General features: G+C 44.8%; 1 protein-coding gene across 1 annotated transcript; it reads right to left on the reverse strand.

Annotated features, from left to right (window-relative positions):
* Positions 1–603: 603 nt before the first annotated feature.
* On the reverse strand, positions 604–26,044 carry STC1 (stanniocalcin 1). Its single transcript, XM_081843840.1, has 4 exons — positions 25,748–26,044; positions 17,593–17,735; positions 13,836–14,047; positions 604–4,696 (listed from the first exon to the last, which is right to left on the reverse strand). Exons 1-4 carry the CDS (start codon positions 25,863–25,865, stop codon positions 4,426–4,428), a joined length of 744 nt encoding a protein of 247 aa, XP_081699966.1. The 5' UTR covers positions 25,866–26,044; the 3' UTR covers positions 604–4,425.
* Positions 26,045–27,406: the final 1,362 nt, after the last annotated feature.

Consider the following 27,406-nt stretch of genomic DNA (forward strand, 5'->3'; position numbering starts at 1 on the left):
TCTATTGCTTTGTATATTTTTCCATGAGGTGTACTTCTGAAACGTTCTCTGCCCTCCTTAACCAATTTACAAATTGGCTATAGCACCCCCAACTGAGCACACTTGGAATGCACAGGTCTCTCTTGATTTTGACTGCATGCCCAAAATGGTTTCTCATCTTTGAACTAAATGCACATTAGAAAGAGCAGGAAAAGTTTGAGTCTTATTAGGAAAGTACAATATCTTCGGATGCTTCCTTCAAACTTTGAAAGCATGCATGTTTGAAAAACTCAGATATACAGGGGAGTTGTAAGGTCTGTCCAGATAAGCAGCTCATCACAGGATAGAAAACAACAACACTTGCACGATGAAAACTAGCCTTCTCTTTGACACATTCGTTTTCTGAATTCAAACACAATTTATGGGAACAGTTTCACTGGCTCTGGTATCAGCAGACAGCATTCCTGGGCAGCTGCTGAGGATCCACCTAAACGTGGCTGTGCAAAGTACTCACTATTTACATTTTTAAATGATTGGGGGGAGGTCTATTACAGATTGCGGTGCAATCATTGGGTGCCCCCCAATGATTGGGGGAAGGTCTATTACAGATTGTGGTGCTGCTGCTGCCTACTCTCGGTAGCAGGGTTCTTAGAAGTAAATCCTACTAAGTACAATAGGGCTGACACCCTTTCGTAGGCCAAGGAATCCTTTCCTTTCGTAGGAATCTGTGGTCCTCCAGGTGATGTTGATCTCCAGCTGCCATCAGCCCCAACCAGAATGGCCAGTGGCCAGGCATGATGGGAGTTGTAGTCCAATGAAATCTGGAAGTCCAAAGGTTCCCCCATCACACTCACAGGCGGTGTGCTTGGGACTGCAGCTTCATTCACTCTGGGGGCACTTGAGCTCTGCTCAGTGGTTCCTAAATAGTATCCATGGTGCAACAATGGAGCCCTCCATGTTCCCCCTGCCTTCTCCACCCCTGATTTTTCCATGTTGAATGGCATGGTCTAAAAGGTGATTGGAAGTGAATTTTGCTGAATGCACTTAGAAGACTCCCCATCATAACGCAAGGCTCCAGATCATAACGACAGCAACCAGTGGAGGCTGTTGCTCCATTTGGGTAAATGGAGCACTGCTCCACCAACCTCAGTCTGCCCCCAGCCAGCCCTTGCCTGTCTGCCTTCTTACTTACAACCAATCCATGGCATGGCCCTGGCTGTAAGATCCTTCTTCCTTAGTCTCATTATTGCCCCTTGCAGAACTCAGCCTGGAGAAGGATGGGAATAAGACTAGAATTAGTTGGCTCTGCCTGTCAAGGGCTCGGGCGCCACCTGCTGTTGGCTCCCTGGCTTCCACCCCACAAGTCATAATGGGCCCTAGTCACTACTGACTCCAGGTCTGGAGGGGGCAGAACTGGCATGTGTGCCTCCACTTACTGTGGGGATAGATAATTTAAGAACGCCTTAAGAATATTTAGTTTTAGAACCAAGAATATTTAGTTTTATCCAACAAGTGCCATTATTTCAATGCAGGCAGTGTTTAATGCTACCAGTGCCCGGGGGGGGGGGGGAGGGAAAAAAATCAAGGTACAAGATTAAAATGCATGCTATAAAGGTATTCTGTTCTGCATTTAAAAGCAGACTCCTCTGGAAATTATGTACAGTACATGAGTTCTACTATTTATACCACACAACAAGTCTTGAAACTCTGTTCTCAAAACAACTGCCTTTTGCTCAAGATTCTTTTTAAAGCTTTGAATTAAGATACAGTACATAAGGAGATTTGCTTGCTTTTGAAGCAGTGCAAGAGGTATGCAACTCCCACAGTCACGGCTGACCACAGACAAAGTACCCTAATAGAAATAAGGGCCTAGTGGTCACTGAGGTGGCAGACCTGTTGGCTGCACTATACCACTTTCAGCTGCAAATATGGGGGTCCCATGGCTGAATGTACCTGTCTTTAAAAATACAGCCACCAACTAATCCACCCCCTACCAAGAATCAGAGTTGGAAGGAACCTTTTGCTCAGTGCACGGTCTGCCATACAGGTTCCCTGACAGATATGCATCTGGCCTCTGCTAAAATACCTTTTGTGAAGGAGAGCCCATCAGTTCCTGAGGGAGTCCACTCCATTGCCCAAGAGCGCCTACTGCAAGCACATCAAAGGGTTTCAGCCATGCCAGGTACAAACTTTCCATGAGTGGTACAGTCCAGACACAGATTTAACCTCCCGCCCCCACCAATACACACATGAAAACAACACCAGGAACTATTTTGTACCACTGCTATGATCTATAGCAGGGGTAGGGACTCTGTGGCCTGCAAGCTGTTGCTGAACTTGGATCCGCCCCAACCTGCTTGATCAATGACCAGGGATGATGGGTGTAATCCAACATCTGGAGGGTCACAGGGTCCCCATCTCCATGACCTGGACAACTTGCAACACACCATCAATCCATGGCTGTCCTAGAACTGAACATACATGACCTTCCAACATTTTCCTCCCTGTTTGGTGGCAATGAAATTGATAGAGACTATCTATCAATGGAAGGAGGAAATCTGTAACACGGGGATGGTGGAAGCCACAGCCCCTCTCATTAGACTCCAAATCCCATCATCCAAACCATTGGCCACACTGGCTGGGGCTGATGGGAGTTCGAGTCTAACAATATCTGGACAGAGGTTCCTGAGCTGTGCTATACCCATTTGCTGGGAGAGAGACATGCCATTAGTAGGGGTGGGGCAACATGGCTTCTTACATTTCCCTTAAGGTTTCCCTCCTCCTCTGCTGCTAAAAGTAGCAACAGCAACAACTGCAGTAGAGGCAGCCAATCTGCTATTTTACATCGCCACAAAGCTCCAGAGCTAGTTCTGGTAAAGAAAAAAAATGGCAGCTGAAACAAGGAGAAGAAAAAAAAAAAGGTGGGAAAGATTTGGCAAAATGACCCCTTTTTCCAGTGTGGTGATTGGGAAAACAAAGTACTCAGAATCCCTCCATTCCTCCCCCCTTCTGAAAAACTTTGGCTGCCCAATTATAGATAAACCTGTTTTTGGTGACCTTCATTCAGATGGTGTGGGCAGGTGTGGCCAAGAGCAACTGTTGCAGTGGGGTTCTCTCCGTGGCAGGAGTGGGAACCTGTGGTCCTAAAGGTGCATTTAGACTATAACTCCCATCATCCCCAGCTGGCTGGAGCTGATGTCAGCTGGAACCCAATAACTTATGGAGGATCACAGGTGCCCCCCTTTCTTGCTTTAGGGTCAACACAGTGCAAAAAATCAGTTTTGGTATAAATCAGGCATTTAAGGGATCTTCAAGTTTGAGAAAATTAAGAGCACAACAATGAGACCATAAGCCCAGATACGACAACCCTATTTGGCCTTGGCCAGCACCATTCATAAGGAGACTTCCCAGTTGACCTCTATAGACTGTGCAACTGCTGTAGATTTGACTCGCCACCATTTATCTGCCAACTTAGTTCAGCAGAATTTAGCCTTCAACAGTTGACTTCATTCCCTCCCTGCACAAACTGCAATGGCATTTGAGCTACAGTACAGTGATAGTTTGGTGTTTGCTGAAGAAGTGCTGTTAACATTGCTTTCTAGAAAAGCCCAGATTCTTTGGATTTCTTTATGGGAAGGTGAGTGGAAAGAAAAGAAGGTATTTCCATTTCAGGAATTAAGGGATCCCCTCCCCAACCAGAAATCCCAGGTCCATACAGCTTGTCTGAAGACAGCGAAAGAAAATAAATCCTTGCCATACCCTACCCCTCACCCAAAAACCCACCTGTTTTCCAGGGGCCGGTCTATACATTCATTTCAAACATATGATAAATTTCCTGGGACTATACCACTTCAAAGTGCAGATAAGGGGATTGTATTTCTTGGCAGAGATGAGCAGGGAACATTCACAAACCCCTTGTCAATGAAAAGCCCAGGGGTCAATGGAGATGGTCCTAGAACAGCTTTTTGAGATATGCTAGTTGTTGTTTTTAAGTGTGTTAAATCTAAGGGCTGTACCCTATGCTGGTCCTACCCAGAGCAGACACATTGAAATCAATGGACACCTTAATTTCAGTGGGGCTACACTGAGGAGAACTTTGGTGGATACAAGCAATTGTGCATTAAATTTGCATCTCTCCTATCTGCACAATGAAGCAGCTCAGTCCTAGGAGGAATATACCACATGTCGTTATTTGTTTTGAATGTGTAGATTAGCTCAGTGTTCCTTAAAATCAATTACAGTAAATTTCTGGTGTTTATTAATGCTAAAGGAAAAGAAGAAGTAAATTTCCTACTTTGGTAGAGCTTGGATTCCCACACCAGCCTTCACCAAATTAGTGCTCTCCAGATGTTTTGAACTACAAAACTCAAGAGCTGAGGTCCAAAACATCTGGGGGGAAACCAGGTTGGTGAAGGCTGCCCTACACTTCCACCCTCTCAAGGAACATTACACACTTTCTGAGGAAGAACGTTTCATGTGGGACTGAACAGGCCCCTCCCCCCGCAGATTTCGGAAATAGATTTTTAGCTTCTGAGGCTCAGTGATACGTCTCCGATTGAAGTCTGCTCTCGGATGGATTTGGGCACAATGATCTGTCTGCAGGAGGTGGAAAAGGCTGGCCATGTTCGGACCGATTTTTGCCATCAAACTGTCCTTTATGGTTGCCACCGTCTCTTCATCACATTCCAGTAAGCTTCTCACGAGCTTGTTGTAATACCTGTGTTAAGATCAGACAGTTAGTTGTTCATATTTCCTCCCACCAATACAATTAAAGCATTTGTGTGGCATTTCGGACCACACCAAAGAACTTCATATGCATTATTTCACCACCACAACCACCACCATATATTACTTATGCCCCGTCCGTTTGGCTGGGTTTCCCCAGTCACTCTGGGTGGCTTTCAACAGGAGATTAAAAATACATTAAAACATCAGTCATTAAAAACTTCCCTAAACAGGGCTGCCTTCAGATGTCTTCTAAACATCAGATAGTTGTTTATTTCCTTGACATCTGATGGGAGGGTGTTACACAGGGCAGGAGCCATTACCTAGAAGGCCCTTTGCCTGGTTCCCTGTAACTTTGCTCCTTGCAGTGAGAGAACTACTAGAAGGCCGTCGGCACTGGACCTCAGTGTCCAGGCCGAACAATGGGGGTGTAGATGCTCCTTTAGGTATACTGGACCGAGGATATTTGGGGCTTTAAAGGTCAGCACCAACACTTTTAACTGTGCTCCGAAACGTACTGGGAACCAATGTAGGCCTTTCAAGACTGGTGCTATGTGGTCTCGGCAGCTGCTCCCAGTCACCAGTCTAGCTGCCGCATAGTTGAAGTTTCTGGGTCACCTTCAAAGGTAGCCCCACAGAGAGCGCATTGCAGTAGTCTAAGCGGGAGACAACCAGAGCATGCAGCACTCTGACGAGACAGTCCACGGGCAGAGGGTCTCATTCTGTGTACCAGATGGAGCTGGCAGACAGCTGCCCTGGACACAGAATTGACCTGCACCTCCATGGACAGCTGGAAGTCCAAAATGACTCCCAGGCTGCGCACCTGGTCCTTCAGGGGTACAGTTGCCCCATTCAGGACCCGGGAATCCCCCACACCTGCCTGACCCCTGTCTCCCCAAAACAGTACTGCTGTCTTGTCAGGATTCAACCTCAATCTGTTAGCCACCATCCATCCCCCTGCCACTCACACAGGACCTTCAATAAAACGTTTACAAGCACCCTGCCACAAACTTCAGTATCAGAGCCAGAGCTTTTTTTTCAGCTGGAACTCAGTTCTAACACCTCTCAGGTGGGCATCATTGCCATAATAAGAGAAGAGAGGAGGAGCTCAGGATGAGCTCCAGCCCCTCTTGTTCTAGAAAAACAGCACTGATCAGGGCCTAACTAAGGACTCTCCCACACATCCGCTTGTCCTGCCACTTCCCTCCAGGAAAACCAACGGTTTACGGCTGAATTGGACCAAATGGTGATCAGTTTTTCTGGGGGTTTGATGTTTCTTCTGATTCAGTGGTAAAGAGTGTTTGTTTTCCAGGGAAAAGTTGCAAGGCAAACACAAAACTGCCCAGACACATACCTAAGAAGCACGGGACAAGTGGAAAACTGCTTGGGTCCATACAAAAGTGTGGCTGAGCCCTCACATCAGTATAATTGTGTGGCTTGTAGCCATGTGAGAGGATATTTTATTTTAAATGAATCCTAGATGGAAGGCAATTTTCATTTCAAGCATAAGACACAGAAGGGGGAGCTTTAACCATTTGCACCCCAGACACAACCCTAATGGAAATCCCCCCTCTTTGTGCCGCAATTAGCAACAGAGTTCACAACTCAGGCTCTCAGCTACTATATGACACTAGCTTCTCAATGCAAAGGTCTCTTGGTTCCTCAAAGGATTCCATCCATTCTCCCGTGCTGCCCAGTTTTCTCAGAGAATGGGCCATTTCTAACATAGCTTCCCATCTGCAGAATGCTCTCATGAGGTGGCCTTTTGCATTCCCTGTGCATTCCCTGTGTCCCTGACTAGAACCTAGCTAACTAGGAATGTCTTACATGCAATTGTCATTGAAATGCAGAGCATTGTCATTGAAATGCAGAGCCAAACTAGACACAACCCCACCCATGCAATTAGCAACCACAGTGCCACCCTCATGTATGCCTTTTTGAGAAGCAATTTCAGGTGCAGAGCACATCAGGACCATGGCATACAGGCGGTGGTGACTGGCCCATTGGGATTAGTAAGACACAAGGCAGGAAGACCAACAGCTGTTGAAGCCAATGGCAGGTGAAGCTGGAGGCACTAATAGACAGAGCTAACTAATTCTGGCTTTGCCCCCATCCTTCTCCCTGCTGACTTCTGCAAGGGCAAAACACAGACTAAAGGAGGAAGAGGAGGAGGAAGGTGATAGGCTTTGTAGCCCCCTGGGCTGGATGAAAGGCAGGTGGGAGCTGGCTAAGGTTGGTGGGGCAGTGCTCCTTAGAGCAGCTTTGCTCCTTTGCCCCTTGTGAAGTCCTGATTTAGATCTGGTCCCAGATGCCTGCTATCTGCACTCTGCGTGGGAGAAGGGAGGCTCCATGATTATATTTGGCTTTAATGTTGGTATCATTTTTGTAAGTTGGTTTGCAGAAGTTTGTGAAAAGGTGAGCAATAAATACAATAAATGACAAACGTGATTTAAGAAAGCTATTGTTGCAGTTGCTAGTTGCATGAATAGGGCAACATCCGGTTTGGTCCATGGCTGAAATACACAGGGGCCAGTTTCCCCAGAGGCAGCCCCATGCATCTGAACGACAGAACCACATTGGTGAAACTAATCTTGGGCATCATCTTTCCTCCCAGCAGCTCAACCTCTGCAGACTCCAGCCACTGGGGGGTGGGGGAAACTGCTTCATAGAACTTGTGGAGTCTGCTTCCAAAGAGCCAGACAGTGGAGTTTTAAGAATCTGAACTATTCTGTCCTGCCCTACAATAACTGCTCCAGAAATGCAAGACATCTTTCATTTAGAGAAAGAAGGTTTTCACACATGATACTAAGAACCTCTTTTAAGCATGGAATGAATCAATTCTGAATTAACTAAAAAAAGAAAGTAACTTTTAAATGAAATTAATGCTCTGGTCAATGTGACTTTTTCATTCAGTTACATACACAGGAAATAAATGCAAGAGAACACTTGAGAGTTCATGCAACTGGTCAATTCAAGAATGCTCTTGCTGCATTTTTGAGCTGAGGAGTGGCTGCTGGAAGCTGAAACAGATGACAGAAGTCCAGATTTTACTCAAACGTAGTCAATAAGAGACTGATGCAGTGTAGTGGCTTAAGAGGACCTTGAGTTTAACACCTTGCTAAGTAGTCACAAGGGATGGGTGAATTTGTCAATTTTGATTTCTCTCAGTTCTCCAGTCTAAGTTTACTTCTCCACATTTTCACATCAGTTTTTTTAAAAATTACTAAGTCCTCATGAAAATTTATGCTAATTTATCCTAAAACACATTTTTATATGTAGTTTTGACTAATGTACACATTCTTGCAAGCATTCCCCCCACTATTAATTCACAATCCTAGTATATGGATTTTTGCAAAAGTTGGTTGGAGAACTGAATCTTAAAATTCAGATGTGTGAATTTTGAAGGATAGCTGTACATATTTTATAGATTCACCTTTAACCATGTACTGAACTGAATTTCTCCTCTGCCCCTACCATCAAGGCCTGATAAGCACTTTGAGCACCTGAAAGCACCACAGAAATGCTAACAATTAATAGTTATCTGCACCCAATGGTTCTTTTGTGTTTTCCTTTGTTCTGTGACCCCCACAAATGACAGAGTAGTCATATGCATTTAGTCTTGCTATTCCAATGATCCTCTCAGAGAGTGAGAAGATCTATCAAGAATTCAGCATGTGGGTTTCCCTCCCTGCTATTACTTTTTGCACAGGCAGCTCCAGCATAAACATGGACTTTGAAAGAGGAGTGCGTGCCAAGGTGCGACTTTCATTAGCTGACAGCAGCTTGGAGGTTCTGTCCCTTCTTGTTCCAATGGTCAGGGATGATGGGAGTTGTAGTCCAGCATTATCTGGAAACTATTGTGTTCTCCACCCCTGGAGAAAAATCTCCTAAGCTGGTCCTGGCATTTGGGCACCTTATACTTAAGGCAGGAAATAGTTTAATAAATAAATAAATAAATACTGGTTCTGGGCGTGAATCCAGATTACTGGAATCTATGGTTTCTTTATTCAAGGGCCCAGCATTGTGTTTGGTGAATTTCTTGCATGGGGTTTCAGGCTCATTTCCCAGATGCCATTACTGAAGAGGGAGATTCATCCCCTAGTAAGACTGTGGCAATTTTCTACATACTTTGCTGGCAAAGGACCCTATTCTAAAACCCGATGGCTTGACAGACAAAAGGATTCAACTTCCAAACTGAAAACAGCTTCTCCTGGATTCACTTTCAATAGTCTGAAAAAAGCAAACCACCTTTGACTCCAAAAAGCCTTAAAGCAGAGATGGGGAACCTGCAGCCCTCCATATGCTGGTGGACTGCAGCATCCCTCACTCCCAGCCAGTGGCGGAACACTTGTTTTGCACACGAAAGGCCCAGGGCTTGATTCCTGCCATTTTCAGTTAAGAAGGATCAGGTGGCAAATGATGGGAAAGATCTAGATTCATCTTGCCTAAGCTACATAAATTTCCAAGTTGCACAAACCAACTTCATACCTCTCTGCTATGTCAAGATGAAAATGCAGATTTGCTACTCAGTTGCTAGATTTTGTGCTGCCATGATGGATATTTGTTGAAGGATGGTTTGCACCACAAACGAGGCCCAAAATGCAAGACCTATGCTCCTTCATGCTCCCTTCCTTAACAGTTTGTCCTTGTTTTTATCTTTTAAAGTTATGTATGATATAATCATCTTTTAACTACTAGTTTTTTATCCCTTACCTGCTTAAGTCTTATGTGTTCAGTTTATTCGTATGTTTTATCTTATGCTGGTCTGTGACTGAAATAAAGTTTGATACTGATACTTAGAAGACATCTGAAGGCAGCCCTGTATAGGGAAGTTTTTAATGTTTGGTGTCTTACTGTGTTTAAATTTGTTGGAAGTGACCCAGAGTGGCTGGGGCAACCCAGTCAGATGGGTGGGGTATAAATAATAATAGTATTATTGTTGTTGTTAAATTTATATATTGCCCTTCAGTTGAGGATCACAGGGCAGTTTGCAATATAAAGCCTAAATTGTGAATATAATTAATAAGAGACAGCAAGAGCCATGGTGAAATGAAGATCCACAGTGAGAAAGCTATTTACAACTTCTGAGGGAACATTCTTAGAAGAACTAGAGAACAGGTGATGGGTAGGGAGACAGGACCCTGAATTCCAACACCCAAATGCTCTTGAGCAATAGATAAATTGGACAGAGCAAGAGCTATTCCAGCTGATTATCAAGCTGATTATCAAGCTGATTATCAGCTGATTATCAACAGAAGGATTTGTTTACTTGAAGCAAGCCATAAGACAAAAGACAGCTTTTAGGGGTGGCCAATACCTATATAATGTAATAGCTTTGCAATAACTATATATAATACCTGCATATATAAGACAGGAGTGGGGAACCTGTGGCCTTCCAGATGGTGTTGATGAAGTTGTCCTACCATCCATGACCTTGCTGGCTGGGGCTGAGGGTCAGTTTGCACTGCAGCTCTAAAAACCAGCTGCAGGCTACCTAGCAATGGGTAATGTGACAGAGCAGATCTAGCCATTAAACAGAGCTCTCCCTAACTTTAGTGGGTGCTCCTGATTGCTCCTTTGCAAACATAGCTTGCATTCCATGAATGTGATAGTCTATTTGACCCTTAGTTTCAATTTTTAGAAAATGATTATAATCCCACACCTATGAATGGCTAAGAACTCTGTAGAGAATGCATGGTGAAATTGCCAAAACTAGGGAAAAAAGTTCACATGGTCAACACAATATAGAACCTTTGAACCTTGCAGGTCTTTGCCTGCCTTCTTTCATAGCTAGCTAAACCAGAGTGAATTGGTTTGGGCAAGTGTAACCAGTTCTGCCACTTCTATGAATCCCAGAATTTAAGAATTTGTTTACCTCGGTGCAGGACTGAGATGGTTTTTAAAAAGGAAAGAACATCCACTCAATCTTCTCACCGATAATCTACACCTCTAGCTATGCCAATACACTTTACTTATTGGCACACCCTATCAACTCACCTTATGCATGCGCCGCAAACGGAGGGTGTGCATAGCTCAGAGCACCTGCCTTGCATGCAGGAGGTCCCAGGTTCGACCCCACCCCAAAAGTTCTAAGACAACAAGGCTTGAAACAGCAGTGCTGAGGGCAGGAGCTTGAGGTGGAAGAATAGGACACCCCCTACCCCAAATACTTGCCCTTATCACATTTGGGAAGGCAGGTGAAAAATAGAGGTTTACTTCATTTACTGGTACTTACAATTTACAATTTACTTCCATACCACCCGCTGACTTAACACAAGTTCTCTGGGAGATTCATCAGTAACAAGTGAAAACTATAAATATTTCCACAGTACACATCTAAAGCTCTCTCCAACAGACCATTAAGCCTGGAGTCTTATATTACTTAACAGCACTGCTGGTTGAGTAGTAGTAGCAGATCCTGCTGCCCAGATCCCCGAAGAACTGCTGCCAGTTGGAGGAGGCCAGAGACAGTGAGCTTGTGGTCTTCTGGAGTGGTTGGACTCAAAGTCCCAACAGGAAGCATGGTCAAAGGCCAGAAATTACAGGAGTTGCAGCCCAACAATATCTAGTTCACATTGTCATCTGAGTCATGTGAGGCAGTAAAGGTACTGAATTGGTGCTTTGATATGCTAATGGGCTAGATGAGGGCCAATAAACCAATTCCTGGATATGGGAATATAGGGCTGTGCTTCCCTTGAAGGAATAGGTACATAGTTTGAGGGTGCTTGAGGACCAGATGGCTTTAGTGGCAAGGAGAGTCCTTTCCAAGCTTCAGCTGGTTCACCAGCTACAAATATTCCTGGCAGGGCTGCAGTGGCCCATGCTGTGATCAGCTACTGTTTGAATGACTGCCATGCACTGCAGACAACCCAGAAGTTTCACTGAGTCAATAAAGCACGTGACAGAGGTTTGACAGGTACCACCAGGAGAGATATCACACTGATTCCTTAAACAACTGCCCTGGCTGCCCATCCACTTCTAAGTTCAATTTAAGGTGTTGCTGCTTACTTTTAAAGTCCCAAATAGTTTAGGGCCTGAATACCTGAAGAAGTGCCCCTGCTATAACCAATTGCCTGTGCTTTCTAATCAGCAGGTTTGGTTGATGATGACGACATGGGACAGAGTCTTCTTCGTGGTTGTTGGACTCTGATTCCAACTCCATCAGCCCTAGCCAGCACAGCCAATGGTCAGGGAAGACTGGAGTTGTAGGCTAGGAACCTCTAGAACAGCCTTCCTCAACCTTGGGTCCCCAGATGTTTTTGGCCTACAACTCCCATCATCTCTGACCACTGGTCCTGTGAGCAAGGGATCATGGGAGTTGTAGGCCAAAGACATCTGGGGACCAAGGTTGAGAACCACTGCTCCAGAAGGTCATACACTACCCTCCCTTGCCTTACAGCAGGGGGTGGGCTACCTCAGGTCGGGGGGGTGTAGCCTTCTGGACCTCTCTACTGGCCGTTGGAATTCATCCCGGGCCATGCCCCTTATCCCCAGGTCACAGTCCGCACTTGACCTGCCTGACACCCTTCTTGAGTGTTTGTCTGACTGGATTGTGCCCCTGGACTCTGATAAGGCTGATACAGAGGGGTGTGTGACTTCTGTGTGCAGAAACTAGCCTGCTGTACAAGGGTACAAGAATGAATATTAGTTGATCCACCTGCTTTTGCCTGCAGCCTTTTGCCTGAGAATCTTTTCCGCCCCCATACAGGTGTGTAAGGAACTGACATTGTTGTCCTTTCAGCATTAAGTAAACATGTACCTGTGTACCTAGAATAGAGGTGAGCAACTTTGGGCTCTCAAGGTGCTATTGGACTCCAACACCCATCAACCCCAACCAGTACATTCAACAGTCAAGGCCCTTCATGTGAAGGGCCAAAGGTTCCCCACTCCTCCCCGAGGACTTTCTAAATGAGTGACTGTTTCAGACTTCTCTGCTACGTTTAGAGGCCCCTGCTGCCATTTAAGCTTTGCTAATGGCAGTTTTATGCTGCACCCCACCATGATATCAGCAATGATAAAAATAAGGGCTGTAAGTCTTTAAAACAAATAACTTGTGGAGGGAACAAGCCTTCCCCCTTCCTGAAGCAGACAGTACAGTAGAGCGGCCAGGCCTGAAATCATACAATGCAACAGTTCAGCAAAGAAGGCCTTGCTTGAGATCAAATTGTGAAATAGGAGTCTTTTAAAAACGTTTTAGCCTAGTACGCATACCCACATGCCAATCTTTTCTCTCCCATTTCAGATACCATTCAAGACTAACCATGGAAAAGGTGCCCTGACCTTTTAATGACCTCCTGTTTGACTGCAGTGCCATCTAGTTCATGCTTAGCTTCTGTTGGGGACAGCTGAGAAAGCAGGATTGCTTTGGGAAAACTTGTGTCAATTTACTAGCTGGGAAATTCTGTTGGCTTTGTTTCCAGCAGCACGAAGGACTACCCGCCCCCCTTCAGTCACTTGAGTTCTGCAGGTTGGAAGAGGCCCTGCGGCTTCTTACTCCCCCCACTGCAGAAATTGCTGCCTCCCTAGCTACATTCTCACAATTTTAGCAGGATTAAGACAATCACAGAAAGACCATGAGTTCACAGGAAGTTGCCTTACACCAAGTCAGCAAGACAGCAGTGAAGAGCTGCAGCCATTTCCTTTCAGAATGACAGCCACACTGGTCCATAAAACTCACTGCCATTCACTCTGACTGACAGCATTTCTGAACAGGCACTTTTCGTCACCCTACCTGGATATGCTGGGGGTTGAGTCTGGGGCCTCTGCATACACAGCAGATGCTCTGCCACTGAACATCCTTCAACTTATTGTGGAACAGCTTTAGTTCATTACTACATTTGCATCTTGCCTTTCCATTCAGGAGCTCCAGTGGTGGACCTGGTCCTCTTTCCACACCAAACTTTATCATCACAATCAACCCAACTTGAACCAGGGTGAGTGCCAGCTTTTGGAGGGTCTATGAGCAATGCACCGACTAGTGAGCCAACCGCTAAAGCAAGTCCACTCTTGCCAGTGGAACCCCTGGCATGTGGCAGGTGCCCAGCTATGTTAACCCTCATCCCTGGCCATGTCTTGAACATGCTTTTTCAAGAAGTGTACTCATGTCTTTTATAGTGCACAAACAAGCCTACCTGTTTGAGAAGTGGTTTGGAAGCTGGACGACTTCTGTGATCGCTTCTGGGTTCTTTTTTGCAATGCCGCAGATGTCCAGCTTGCTGTAACATTCCTCCTGCACCTCAGAAATCATTCGCTGGAATGTGGAGCACCTCCGAATGGCAAGGAACACTTTCGAGGTAATGCCGTTTGCAATGCACTTCAAGCTCTCCTTCACAAAGGCTTTCCCCTGCCAATTGATTGTTAGGGTGTAAGTGACCAGGTTAAAAGAACAGGAGTATGAATCTATACTGTATACTATGCTTTTACCACATGTAGTTAATGATCCTCAAGTGGGAACCTCAGTTAGCAAGGGGCGAACGTTGATTTTAGTTTCTCATTTTTCCAGGTCTCCACATTTCCAGTTCAAGAGGTTTTGTTTTTTTAAGTTCTCATAAAAATTCAGAAGCATTTTAGTGCTAATTTCTCCCTATATATACATATGTCTGTTTTTACAACTATATGCATTTTTGCACATATTGCTTTCCAGGAGAACTGCATTGCAAAATTCAGAGAAGTGGTAATTTTAAAATTACAGCAGAGTTTCTGTTTGCATTTTATTTTGGGAAGTAAAAGTTAGGTAGATTTGCCTTTAAATGCAAACTAGACTGAATTTCTCCTCTACCCCTGCCAGTGGGGATGACTCCATTTCAGCATTCTGGACACCCAGCAATGCCTTCTCCCAAGATACTCCATTCCCCTGTTCTCCTCCCAAATTCACTAGTCCTCCCCCCTTTTTGGTTCGCCCTATATAATTTTTTTTTTTAAATGTACTTTTGCCAACTTGTGTTTTTCCCTAAGCCTGCTGTTCATGGGTGGTGCTGTTTTGGCTACTTAAGGAGAATTCAGAAAACCAAATTCACCCTTAGCATGTATATCAGTAACTGCAACTAAAGCTTCAGTACATACAAAGCTTACTTGGCAACACTGAGGGCTCATGTACACTTCCATTTTCCTCTGGGAAAGCCTGCAGTTTAGCATGGAATCGGAACAAACAGCAATTGGGTTTCTTTTGTGGGTTGCTGTTTGTTATGATTTAGCACTAAATCGCAGGTTTCTTGGGAGAAAGCAGAAAGGGAAAGGCAAAACCACTCAGACCTGTGCCTAGAAAGCCTGGGAGAAATGGAAAAACTCCCAGACTTGTGCTTTTTAGGGACTAGCAGAAGAGGGGGTGCAGTAGGGTGGGGATGTAACAAGGCATAACGGGGTGGGGCAGGCTTACACACACTCCGCTGACCCACATGGGGGCCCAGAATTGCAACCCACACACAAATTGGGGATTGCCTGTAAAAAGAAAAGACCACACTATGTAATATACTCACATAGCACATATTATTGAGGAGAGAACATTTAAGCAAAATTAGTGTAAGTGGCTTCCTACATTTTGATCTTTTATTAATTTTTTTACCTGCCATTTATCAGCAAGTTCCAGGGTAGGTTACAACAATTTAAAAGTAAATATTAAAAGCAGTTAAAATGGTCATAGGAATAGGATGCATGCTAAGAACACACACCAGCCGGTGTCCAAGGTCAGGGTAAAGCGAAATGCCTTAAGCATACAATGAAAGCTGTATAATGATGGTGCCACACCCATCTCTGTGGGGAGGGAGTTCCACAGCTTAGGGGCTGCCACAGAGAAGGCCCTCTCCTGGACTTCACCCCCCCCATGAATGTCTGAGGGTGGAGGAGTTACCAAGAGAGCCCCCCACTTCAGCCGATCATATCACCTGAAAGGAATGAGGCAGTCTCTCCGAAAGTTGGGACCTTTTAAGACTTTAAACACCTCAAGGAAAGGAACTGGCAGCCAAAACAGCTGTTTCAGAATAGGGGCTATGCAAGTTCCAAAGGCATCCCCCTTCAGTAATCTTCTACCCTGCAGATATAGATGCTTTGCATATGAAATCCCATCTGACTGGGATGGCAAGAAAGCCTGCAGCTCTCTAAGCATTGCTAGAGTACAGCTCCCATCAGTCCTGACCACTGGCCAAGCTGACTTTTTCTGGGGCGGCGGGTGGCAATGAAATCCAACAATATCTGGTAGGCCATAGTCTCTTGCCATGGTCCCTACTTTAGATACTCTGCTACTCAGTGATGCTTAAAGCAAAAAATAAATAAATGAAAAATAAATCCACCGTTAGTAAAAAACAAACACACCCACACCCTATAATAATGAACTTTAAAATTTGCTAGTTTGCTGTTCTTATTTACTGGCATCTTAAAATCTCCAGCCTAAGGAAAGCCACTCCACCTTGTCCAATGGTAGGAATGGCCAGGGCTCTACACTTGGTGGGTTAGGTGCCAAGTTTCTACTTCCTAGCCTCCTGGGAAATAGAAGTCGCAAGTCATGTCAGGCTGATCTGGCACTGCACATCTCCCTGCCAGCTCCCACAGTAGGAGTGGCTGTGTGAAAAGAACATTTGTTTCCTCTTGAAAGGGAAGCTTGATTCTCCACCCCACAAGACATCCTCTGCCAAGCCTTCACACACAGTGAGTGGAAAATGTACTGTCATAGAACGGACCCCTAGTCCCAACCCACCACTTGAATGTATCCGCTGTGTTAATAATTTTTTTTTTAAAAAAAACCAACAACAACTGAATAAACTGTCTCTGGGTACAAGTTATCACATATTTGCAGCAAATAAAGCACCCGACATATCTGCAGCTACTTAAAATATAGGTGCTTAAGGGACAAAGGACAATTCAGAAGCTCTTCATGCAACCAGCAGCTTTGTTGCAGCTCAGTATCATTGATAACTGACCAGCAGTGGCCTTCCAGAACTTCAGGCTGGAGTCTTCCCTAGGTCTACCTGGAGATAACAGGGACTGAACCTTGGACTTTTGGGAAGTTATCTGCCAGTGAGCTACAACCCTTATTTGCTCAAATAGCTGGGACTTCACCAGGCTTAAGAACAAAATGGGCCATATACAAATAAAATTATTTATGTATCCCCAGTAGTGGGCCATGTTGGCTGAGGCCAAGGGAAGTTGACACCAACATCATCTAGAGGGCCAAAGGTTCCACTATCCCTGTTTTAAAGAAAACAAGACACTTCATTTTAAGAGGATACACACATGCATCACAGCAACCAGCATCTTAGAAGAAGCATTTCCTTCTGTGGAATAAGAGAATGCTTCTTTTTAAGATTGCATTTGATATCTGCAGTTGTTGTAAGACACGGGTTGGGAGGCTCCAGCCCAAAAGCCAATTTAGGCCACTGAGGCCTCCCTGATTGGCCTGTAAGGCTGTCTCAGCCAAGCCAAGTCCACTCTCCATCAGTTGCACTATATGAAACTAGGTGAATTCTGAGAACTTATGTACAATACAATAGTATTGGTTGCAGCAGCGTCTCACCCCTGGGCATATGAGTCAAAGAAAGCTGCCTCCTACTCAGACCCCTGGCTCATATAGCTCAATAGCACCTACACCAAGGGGAACCAGTGGCCTTTCAGCTGTTGCTGGGCTACAACTCCCACCATCCCTGAACATTGACTATATTGGATGAGGCTGATAGGAGCTGGAGTCCAACAACATCTGGAGGACCAGCTGTTCTCCACCCACTGATCTGCACTGACTAGCAGAGACTCTCAAGGGTTTCAGACAGGAGACTTTCCTATCTCTAAGTGGAGATGTCTTTTGCAAGGCAAACACTGCACCACCATGGAGCCCTGGCCCTTCTCCCCCTATCCATCAGCAAGGAAGCTGCAAGGGAAAAGGGGTTAAGGCTGATACTGTACCTGAGTGTCAAATTTAGCTGCACTGTAGAGAAAGGATTTGCAGATGTCATACATGCCACCTGTGTCACATGTGGAATTTTCCAGGCAGGCAAAAGCACCACACCCTACTTGGAGGGCACTATTTAAACACCGCACCACATCCGCTGCAAAAGAGAAGGGGTAGAGAGAAGGAGAGTCCATCTTAATACAGACTTCTGCCATGCCTCATGTTTCCATAGCAGCTTTCAACTCAATTGAAGGCATTTGCCAGCAATTGTTAAGTCATTGCTTTCCTCTTGGAGTGTGCATATTCTACACATCACCTTTAACAAGCACCCACAGCTAAGCCACCACACCTCAAATGCATTTCTGCTGTAAGAGTCAGCTTCCAGCACCTTGGAGAGTACATTTTCTGCATCAAGCCTTTTTTGTGTGTGAAATACACCAGGAGGACACCATCCCAGAAAGTCTTAGTGCATAATTGGACAGTTGAACCACAGGTGACAGGCACTAAACTAAGTTCCTGAAGGCACTGTTGCCTATTCATCACAAACACAGTAAGTCAGACATGCTGTATTTGGGGGTCCTCCTGTTCATTTTGGTGAGGTGGATTTCTGCCCTGAAGTCCAGCCCTCATAGCACCACTGGTTTTAGGGACTCCAAACTGGAAAGCATGACTGCCAAGAAAACAAAAGTTTCTGGTGCTTTCATTTTACAAACCAAGCCGAGAAGCCTCCACCCCAGTTATGATGCCACTTTATAAACATTTGATTTGTCACTCCCAAACTGGTACCCTCCAGCTGTCTTGGACTACAAGCCCCAGTCAGCCCACCAGTCAGGGATGATGGAAACTTTAGTTCAGGCTTGGCCAAACTTGGCCCTCCAGATGCTTTGAGACTACAACTCCCACCACCCCTAGCTAACAGGTCCAGTGGTCAGGGATGATGGGAACTGTAGTCCCAAAACATCTGGAGGGCCAAGTTTGGCCATGCCTGATGTAGTTCAACCAAGCTGGAAAAGGCTGCATTAGATGAACCTTCCCATCTCACCCTTCCACACTAGTGCCATAGTGAGAATGGTGGAGAGGAGTTTGTGTGTTTGTGTGTGTCACTATTAACATAGCAAAACATTTTTATTGCAACAAGAACCATAGCACAAGTCCACTGTTTGTAGCAATGTAACCCAATTTTACAAAGCAGGAAGAAACAAGCACATAGTTACAGTCCTGCAATGCGACACAGTCTCCAACAAGCAATGGATGTCAGACTTTGGGGCTATTACAACTGCACATTCAAAATGGTTAGTATGTACAGAAACACCCTTCCCAAAGTGCTAATTCCAGACATTGCTAGTTTGATATATCAGCTTACTGCCAATGCACCTAAGAAGCATCACATTTTATTTTAACAGTTCACAGTTTAGCAGCCATTGCAATGCAAAGACAGACAGGTAGGGAGGAGGGAAAAGGCAAATTGGGTTGTCATGGCCACTGCAAGACAATTATGGGGTGGATGAGCAGCCAAGTGGCAGTTCATTCCAGCTGAGCTGCTTGAGCGGGTGTCGCTGTCTCACCTCTCCTTGAGAAGCAGCCAGGAAAAGGGGCTGCGTATGATGACAATTCTGAGAAAGGAGGTGCCAAAGGACACTTTGGCCCATGCAGGCTCTCACTCCAATACAACCATCACAAATCCTTAAGTCAGGAGTGGGGAAATGCAACCCCACAGGCCTAATAAGGCCTTGCCAGGCCTCCTCATTTGCCTAAGCCACACCTACCTGCCCTAGATCTGATGTCATACATGTGGGGTGAGTAAAGACTCAACTGCACCAAAATGGGGTTTGCCAGCACTGCTTACCAGTTGACCACCAGGGCTTAAATAGCACTGTGCCTTTGCCTGCAGTTTGATTTCAACCCCTGCAGTCAAAAATAGAGGTCAATGTGGTTGACAAATAGGTGACCCCACTCCCTGTCAAGCTTGGCATGAAGGGGGTGGGGATACAAGGATCATGCTTACCTGCCTGCCAGATCCCGTTCCTTACTCCTTATCATTCTATAATGGCTTGCTTAAGGCCGCTCAATGAGTTTATGAACTATGGGTTTCATCAGTTAAAGAGACACACATGACCATTATGCTCACTGAGGGCTTGCATTTGAGTAGACATGAATGGGACTGTTGGCTTCCAACTTCATTCCAATTTTTAAACTCTGATTATGTAGCATGAGTGTGTTTCTGCATGTATAGGGAAATGATAATTTCCCATTCCAAGTCAACATACAGACAAGGGAGAGATTATTTGTAGAAAAAGCATTTTTGAATTATTGCTAAAATTCTGGGTGGCAAGTCAGTAAACCTTTCAAGGACAGGAAGCCAAGAGGAGCAGAGGAATACCTAGCATTTTACGGACTAGAGGTGTGGCTGCAATGCATACATAATGGGCATGTTTCTATGGAATGCTTGATTGGAAAAGAGTTTCTGAATGCCTGCTTCAGTGCTGTGCTCTCCCTCTTTTGTTTCTGGGTAGCAATGCATGACTGTGCTAATTTTGGTTTCTCGTTTTTCCAACCTTAATTTCAGTTCTCCACATTTACACATCAGTTTGAAATTAGTCAGTATTTCTTGTGCCAAGTTTCCCTATGCATATTTTAGACATGATTTTGCTTAATAAATTCAGTTTGCAAAGCAATTTCCACCAATATATACATTTATATGCACACTGTATTAGGTACATTCTCATGCACATCACATGCTGGAAAACTGCATTGCAAAATTTGGAGAAGTGCAAATTCTGAAGGATGGCTGTGCTCTAGTTTGAATAATGTTTTGGAAAGTAAGTACTGGGTAGCTTTGCCTTTACAGTATATGTAAACTGAAGTTAATTTCTTCTCCATTTGGGGACTGTTAAGTACTGTCAAATATGTATATCCTGACTGGGGCAACCTGGTTGAATGGGCAGGGGGTGTAAGTAATAAATCATCACCCAGCTCTTTATAAAAACCAGGATTACCTCTGAGATGCATAGAAAAATAAAATAAAAACCATCACAGAACCTAAGCCACACCTGATGGCATTCCAACTCTTACAGAACACTACAAGCATTCCAGAATAAAAGAAGGCGCCTTAACTCACCTCCTGAAAGCATGCACCGACACAAAGTCTTGGGCATCACTTGAAGGTAATTCTGGAGAAACTGTGGCCTCATTCCTCACCTTGCCAATAATGGGCTGATGCTCCAAGGGGCCTTTGTCACTAACCTTAATGAGCAAGGGGTTCATGTAGCGAGAGGAGCTACTTTGCATATGTGGGACCCAGACTATCTTGATGTGAATGCTCTCCCCAGAGAAGGACACATGGTGCCATCATTGCTTGCTTTTTGGCACCAGCTGAAACATTTCCTGTATTACAGGGGGTCCCTTGAGTCCCTTCCAGCCCAAAGATTCTATGATTCTTACTTACCCAGGCTTCCAGTTGCTAACTGAGCAGGTAGCATTATGTTTTCTGACCCTTTAGTGCTCATCTTTTAGTGGGGTGGGAAGGATTTGTCTATTTTTGTTCAGGAGAACTTCCTAATGGATGATGCCCCATTGGACATTTCTACCCGCTTTAAATTCAGTCACCCTTAATGATGCCCCAAACCTCCCATCAAATCAAAATGTTTGTTTATTCGGCTTTACGCCCATCATGAAACACAACACAACAAAACAAATCAAATAAAACAGCGAACTCGTACAAGCCACAAGTAGTATAACACAGTTTACAACTCACAAGGACAAATATCAGCCATTCATAAGAAAAGTTTAAGATTAAGATTAAAATTAAAATTAAAAAAAAAATTGCACTACACTAAAATCAATATCTGATGTCGTTATAGAAAATTCTTATAACTATCAATAATCAGCTAACATTCCATTCCGTCTCTTGTACGAGAGGACGGCTGTTAGGAATTTAGCAACCTGTAGGGTAATATAAGGATCCACATCTTGAAGAACCCAGGCAAGCTGTAGGTCTACTGGTTTGTCAGCCATTGGCTGGATTATGGAGTTTAGTATGCTAGCACGGGCTGAACTGTACAAAGGGCAGATAAACATAACATGATATAGAGATTCAGATGTTTTCATTTCACAAGCACACGTTGAAGGGACTTGGCCCTTAGTGAATCTATGTCTCAGCACGTTTGTTGGAAAGACATTAAACCTAGCTCTAATGAAGGCATATCGGTGAGATGCGGCCATAAGCGATGTTAAGTAGGACGGAGTGCGGTAGATAGGGGTTATGCTGAAATTTAACGGCGAACGGGCTCCACCACCAGCTACGAAATTTTGGTATAGCTCCGCATCATCCAGCCTTTGATTTATACACCTTTTTGCCACATTAAATCCAGTTTGAGCAATTCAGTGGGCGAGATCTCATAGGACTGCAATTTGGCAAGGATTTTTCCTGACCACAAATTGTGAAGTCATCTCGCCACATGCACTGAATGAGATAGTGGTTCGGGAGTTTATGCCACAGGGAAATCCAATAGATCAAAACTCTCCTCCATATAACTAACTCCACTGATGGGATCTTCATTTCTAAGCGAATAGCCGCATTACTTACGCATGTTGGTAATTTTAAAAGTCGGCGTAAGAATTGGCTTTGAAGTGACTCTAATGGTGAGAGGTTTGCAAAGGCAGCCCATAAAGCTGCCGCATAGGCCATTGTGGCCATCACTTTGATGCTATACACTTTCAGGGCCGCAGGGATGAATAAGGCCCCCTCAGAGTAGAAAAAACGAAGGAGGGAGTGTGATAGGGCTTTTGTCTTGTTTTGAAGATATTCAACATGCGCTTTCCACCCTAAATTATATTGAAAATAAATTCCTAAATATTTAAATTTGCGTACTTGTTCGATTTTCGTGCCCTCCAGTTTCCATGAATAAAGTTTTCGACTCCTTGAAAATATCAGTACTTTGGACTTGGTGTGGTTAATAGACAGATGATTAGAATGGCAATATGTCGCAAAAATCTTTAGTGCCCTCCTTAAACCCACTCTGGAGTAAGAGAGTAGTACCGCATCATCTGCGTAGAGAAGTAAAGGACAGTGGTAATCTGCTATACGAGGGGAGTGGATAAATTTATGTGAGATGGCTAAAGGGTTCCTCATATCACTGATAAATAAGTTAAAAAGAAGCGGGGCTAAAATACAACCCTGGCGTACACCCTTATTTACTGGCACTGGGTTAGTCAGGTCTCCAGCAGGGGATAACCTCCCATCTAAAACAGCTGTATTATGGTATAAACTTTATAACTTAGCCTAAAGAATCACTACGGAAGGGGGTCAATTTGCACAACTATCCTTTCTGTTCCGAAATTGAACATCCCGTGCTTCTGGTGTGACACACTAAAACAGTTTAAATATAGGAAACTGCAGTCCCTTACATTTAAAAATAGATAATGCATTCTACACTCATTGCGTTGTTTGCTTTCTATGTGGAGGTGTCATGGAATTGGCAGCTGAGTGTTGCAGTGCACAGCTGGAAGAAGCATGGGATGAGTATATACTGTAGAAAGAGGCAAATTACCATTGCCTTAGGATGCTCAGTGGCCAAGAGCAGAGCACCAGCACATCGGCTCATAGCAAGTGCTCACCTTCATCAGCCACGTAGAGAAGCTGACGCTTCCAAATCATGTTGGATGTTTGAATGGATGCACTGTGAACATGTCCATCTGCTTAAATAAGGACCTAATGGTGCCACCAGGAAAGGATTTTGAAGCAAAAAGGCAGGGCCCCATTTGATGGGATGAGCACAGGGCTTCCTGGCTTGCCACATTTGATAGTAATTATTATTTAAATTCTCATTTGAAGGGGGCCCATAAACCCAGAGTCTAACCTTACCTTATCACTATAAGCATTTTGGACAAATGTTTCTTTATCTTTCAACTCCAGTTTGAAAAGCTGTCACTAATGCAGGCTTTGTAATCCCACTAAGTTGAGTGTAAGGCTCTAGTAAAGATTTTGCAGACAGTCATGGTGGTGAAATGGTTGAAGTGTCAGACTAAGATTGATGTGACCCCAGCTTTAAATCCCTACTCAGCCATACAACTGACTTAGTGACCTTGGGCTAGTCATTTCTGGGCATAACCTACTGTACAGGGTTGTTGAAGGGGATTAGATGGAATGTACAGGGAGAAAATCATGTAATCCCCTTGAGCTCCTTGATGGAAAATTAGTAGAGTAATGCAGTAAATGTAGTTAAAGCCCAGTAGTTAAGCTCATGGAGGCGAGTAGAGCAGCCTAAAGAACTTAGGAAGAGCCGCCAGAGTTTGTGCACAAGGCTGAACTATTTAAATATGTCAGCAGGACAATTTTCTTCCAGAAGCTGGCTGACAATCCACCAGATTTCTCCCCTGCCTGCAGGTAAATTGGTATAACATTTTTCTCCAAGCTGAATTTCTACTCAGTCATGCAAAGGGAGATCTGTTACTTTTTGCCTGATCATGTTTCATATGTTAGGAATGACGTGCAAACCAGGACTTTTAAAAAATTGGGATGCTATTTCGCAGGGAAGCAGAGGATTTTAGACAGTACTGTAGTTCTAGAAACCTAGTGAAAAAGCTCGTTAATTTTTAGTCAAGTGTAGCATCTTGCCGTGAGTACCTTTTAAATGAGAACACTGCATGTTTCAATGCTAACTTATATGCAAGGAAAAAGAACTATTTGATAAGACAAAGCTCTCTGCAAACCATCCCTAACTATCCTCAGAAATAAATACCCTGTGTGTGGGGGTGGGGGTTATTATTTGTTACTAAGTTTTGCATTTTTGTGTTTTTATATTGCAAACTGCCCTGTGATCTTTGGATGAAGAGTGGCATAGAAATTGAATGAATGAATGAATGAATGAATGAATAAAACAACTCATTTTATAACAATATGTTTCCATAGATTCAGGTTATAACTTGGCACTTAGCATGTTTAATATGTATTAGGGTTCTTATTGTTTTAGGCACAGTGGAATAACTGAGACCCTTTGTTTCTATAGCAACCAAGTACAAAAGGAAATTGAGCAAATACCCTAGAACTGTGCTGCAGAGTCTTGCAGATCTGAAATAGCAGCCTCTCTTGGCAAGTGTCAAATCAGAGGAGTATAAATGTCTTTATTTTAAATGGGTACAAGTGATGCCTGCCAGCGCTGGAAGCATAAGCAGCAGCCAACAACTTAGCCTTTTCAAAAGTGTTTAGCTTTAGGTAAGTCAGCAAAACATATACAGCCCATTTCTCAAATGGAACTAACTTGTTTTAAGACTGTGTATTGGTAACATGCAACATGAGAATTTCTGATTTGACTGTAGAGCAAGGGAGGATTAAAAGTTAGAAGCCAGAAAGGGAAGGTGTAGATTTTCAGATGTAGGTACTTACATGGGGTACACTGTTCCCAGTACAGCTATTAAGGCTCCATACACACCATCCACTTAAAACACATGTAAAACACATCACCCCCAAAGAATCTTAGGAACTGTAGTTTTCCCTCACAGAGCTACAGTTCCTAGTACCCCGAACAAACTACGGTTCTCAGGATTCTTTTTTCGGGGGGAGGGCAGGGAGAACGCCTTAAGTATATGGTGCATACACAGCCACACACCATCTTTCTATTTCCAGAGTAGTAGGTTAGCTCTGTTAATCTGCTGCAGCTAACATCACGAAAAGTCTCGGGGCACCTTGAAGACCAGCCAATTTAATTCTAGCAGAAGCTGTTTTGGGGGCGGGGCGCAATTCATCAGAGGCATGAAGTGTTCGCTAGAATGGTGCTTAACTCGGAGATGGGTGAATCATTCTGCTTCAGTTCAGTTCTCCAAGAAGACTGGAGGTCTCCGCTGTGGCTGAAGTGGACGGCGCAGTGTGAACCACCTCGAATACTACCCCGCATTTAGGATCACTACACCAGCTCCTGAAACGAGCGAGCGCTCTCCTCCCATTCATTCGGCTGTGGAAAAGCGGCAGAAAGAGAGAGAGAGAAGCAGGAGGCATATTAACGCAGCGCGTTAAGTTCTCCTGCGCAAGCTCCCCTCCTGCACACAGCTCCCGTCCTTTCTTTGAGTGGGGCAGCGGCTTGCGCAGGAGAACTTCCCGCCTGCGTTTGCGGCCAAAGTGAGCCGCAACAGCTGTCTGCACGGGCTCCTGCCTGCAAAGGAGAAAGAGGGTACCTGAATTTTGCGCGGCCAGCCTGGCCTTCCTGGGGCTGAAGGAGTCATTCTGCTCCACTTCGTAAGTCGCAGCAGCAGCGGCCGCCAGCAGCAGCAGGACCGCCGACTTTCGGAGCATTCTCTGCTAAGTTTCCGCTAAGTTCTCGCTTCGGGCTTCTCTCGCTTTCTGGCCCCCTCTCGAGCTGGAGCGAAGACGCGGAGCCGGACGCAGCAGAGCGCGCGGCAGCGGACGGGGCTTGAGAAAGGAGCAACCGATGGACAGACGCGCCGAGTCCGTCCAAGCCGCTGCTCTCCGCCGTCACTTGGACTCCCCTTCCTCCTCCTCCTCGCTGCAGGTGACCAACCTGGAGTTTTTATAGCCACCCTAAGAGGTTCCTTCCCCCTCCCCACCCCTACCTCCAAGTTCAAGAGCCAATCAGGAGACGCGGTGGGCAGCCAATGGGGAGCTGTGCTCATTCAAGCACAGGAAGCCTGGAACTTCATAGGAAGAATTTTTTCCAGCCCATTAAAAGAACCTGCCAAAGAGGGATATTAACCAAAAGAAAAGAAGGAGCATGAATTTTCATTTGATGGGGTGGTTGGGGGAAGAATTTAACTCAAGCTGCATGCTATGAACTGAGTGGCTCTAAAGACCAACAAATTCATAACAACAGTAAACTACCTTGTGGCTCTATTTCTATCTCACCTTTCCTGAAGGTGGGGCACATGGGTCTCCCCCCCTCCAATATTATCCTCACAAACAATGAGGGAGGTTAGGCTGAGAGACAGCAGCTGGGACCCAGGGTCATGGTCCAATGGGAATCTGAACCCTCATCTCCCAGCTCCTAGTTCAACACTCTTACCACTCACCACACTTGTCAATCTTCCCTTCTTGGGCAAGGTAGTTGTGGACCAGATTCAGGCACTCTTGCAGGAAACTGATTTTCTAGATCCATTAAGGGCTGGTGTTGGCACATAAACTGCTTTGGGCACCCTGTGTGATGACCTCTGTGACGGGGGAAATGTGTCCCTGTTAATTCTCCTCAATGACTCAGCAGCTTTCAGTACCATCAACCATGGTATCCTCTGGAGCAGCTTAGGGGTGGGTCGCACCACTTTGCTGTGGTTCTGGTTCTAGCTTCCTATATAGGCAGCTTCCTATGTATAATGCTTCAGACAGGTGTCCAAAGTGTATCATATACACTGCAATACCCTGTCCCTATTCAGTCCCCCAACATCTCCACTAGATGTTTTTGAAATACAACTCCCATTAGCCCTAGCAAGTGTGACCTAAGGCTAGGCATGATGGGAGTTGAAGTTCAGGGTCAAAAGTTCCCCACACCAGGGCCAGATGAACAAACAATGTGATACAGCTTTCCATGCATGCATCATCAGATAGACGTCAGTGGATTGTGTGGGCTGATTCCATTGCACTTGAGGAGCTGCAAAAGTTTGATCTGTGATGTTCCATCAATTCCACACATACAGATGATTGCTTGATACTGCAGTGATCAGCTGAGGAACACGCATGTATGAACCAGCAACCCTTGATGACTGATGGTGGAATGTCTGTACACTGAAAATCATTTTCTCTGCAGTGATATGGAAGTTCTCTCTGCAGTGTGTGCTACCTGTGATGGCCCGTTAAATCATTCCTTGATTTTTGCAGTCATCAAGCAG

The sequence above is a fragment of the Podarcis erhardii genome (assembly GCF_964252035.2).
Source record: "Podarcis erhardii genome assembly, chromosome: 16".
Lineage (NCBI taxonomy): Eukaryota > Metazoa > Chordata > Lepidosauria > Squamata > Lacertidae > Podarcis > Podarcis erhardii.

Coding starts and splice junctions, on each gene's coding strand:
- STC1 (XM_081843840.1), bottom strand. CDS start 25,865: ATGCTCCGAAAGTCGGCGGTCCTGCTGCTGCTGGCGGCCGCTGCTGCT. Junction 17,736..25,747: donor GCTGGCCGCGCAAAATTCAG/GTACCCTCTTTC, acceptor TCTCTTTTGCAG/CGGATGTGGTGCGGTGTTTA. Junction 4,697..13,835: donor CCAAACCACTTCTCAAACAG/GTAGGCTTGTTT, acceptor ATCTTAACACAG/GTATTACAACAAGCTCGTGA.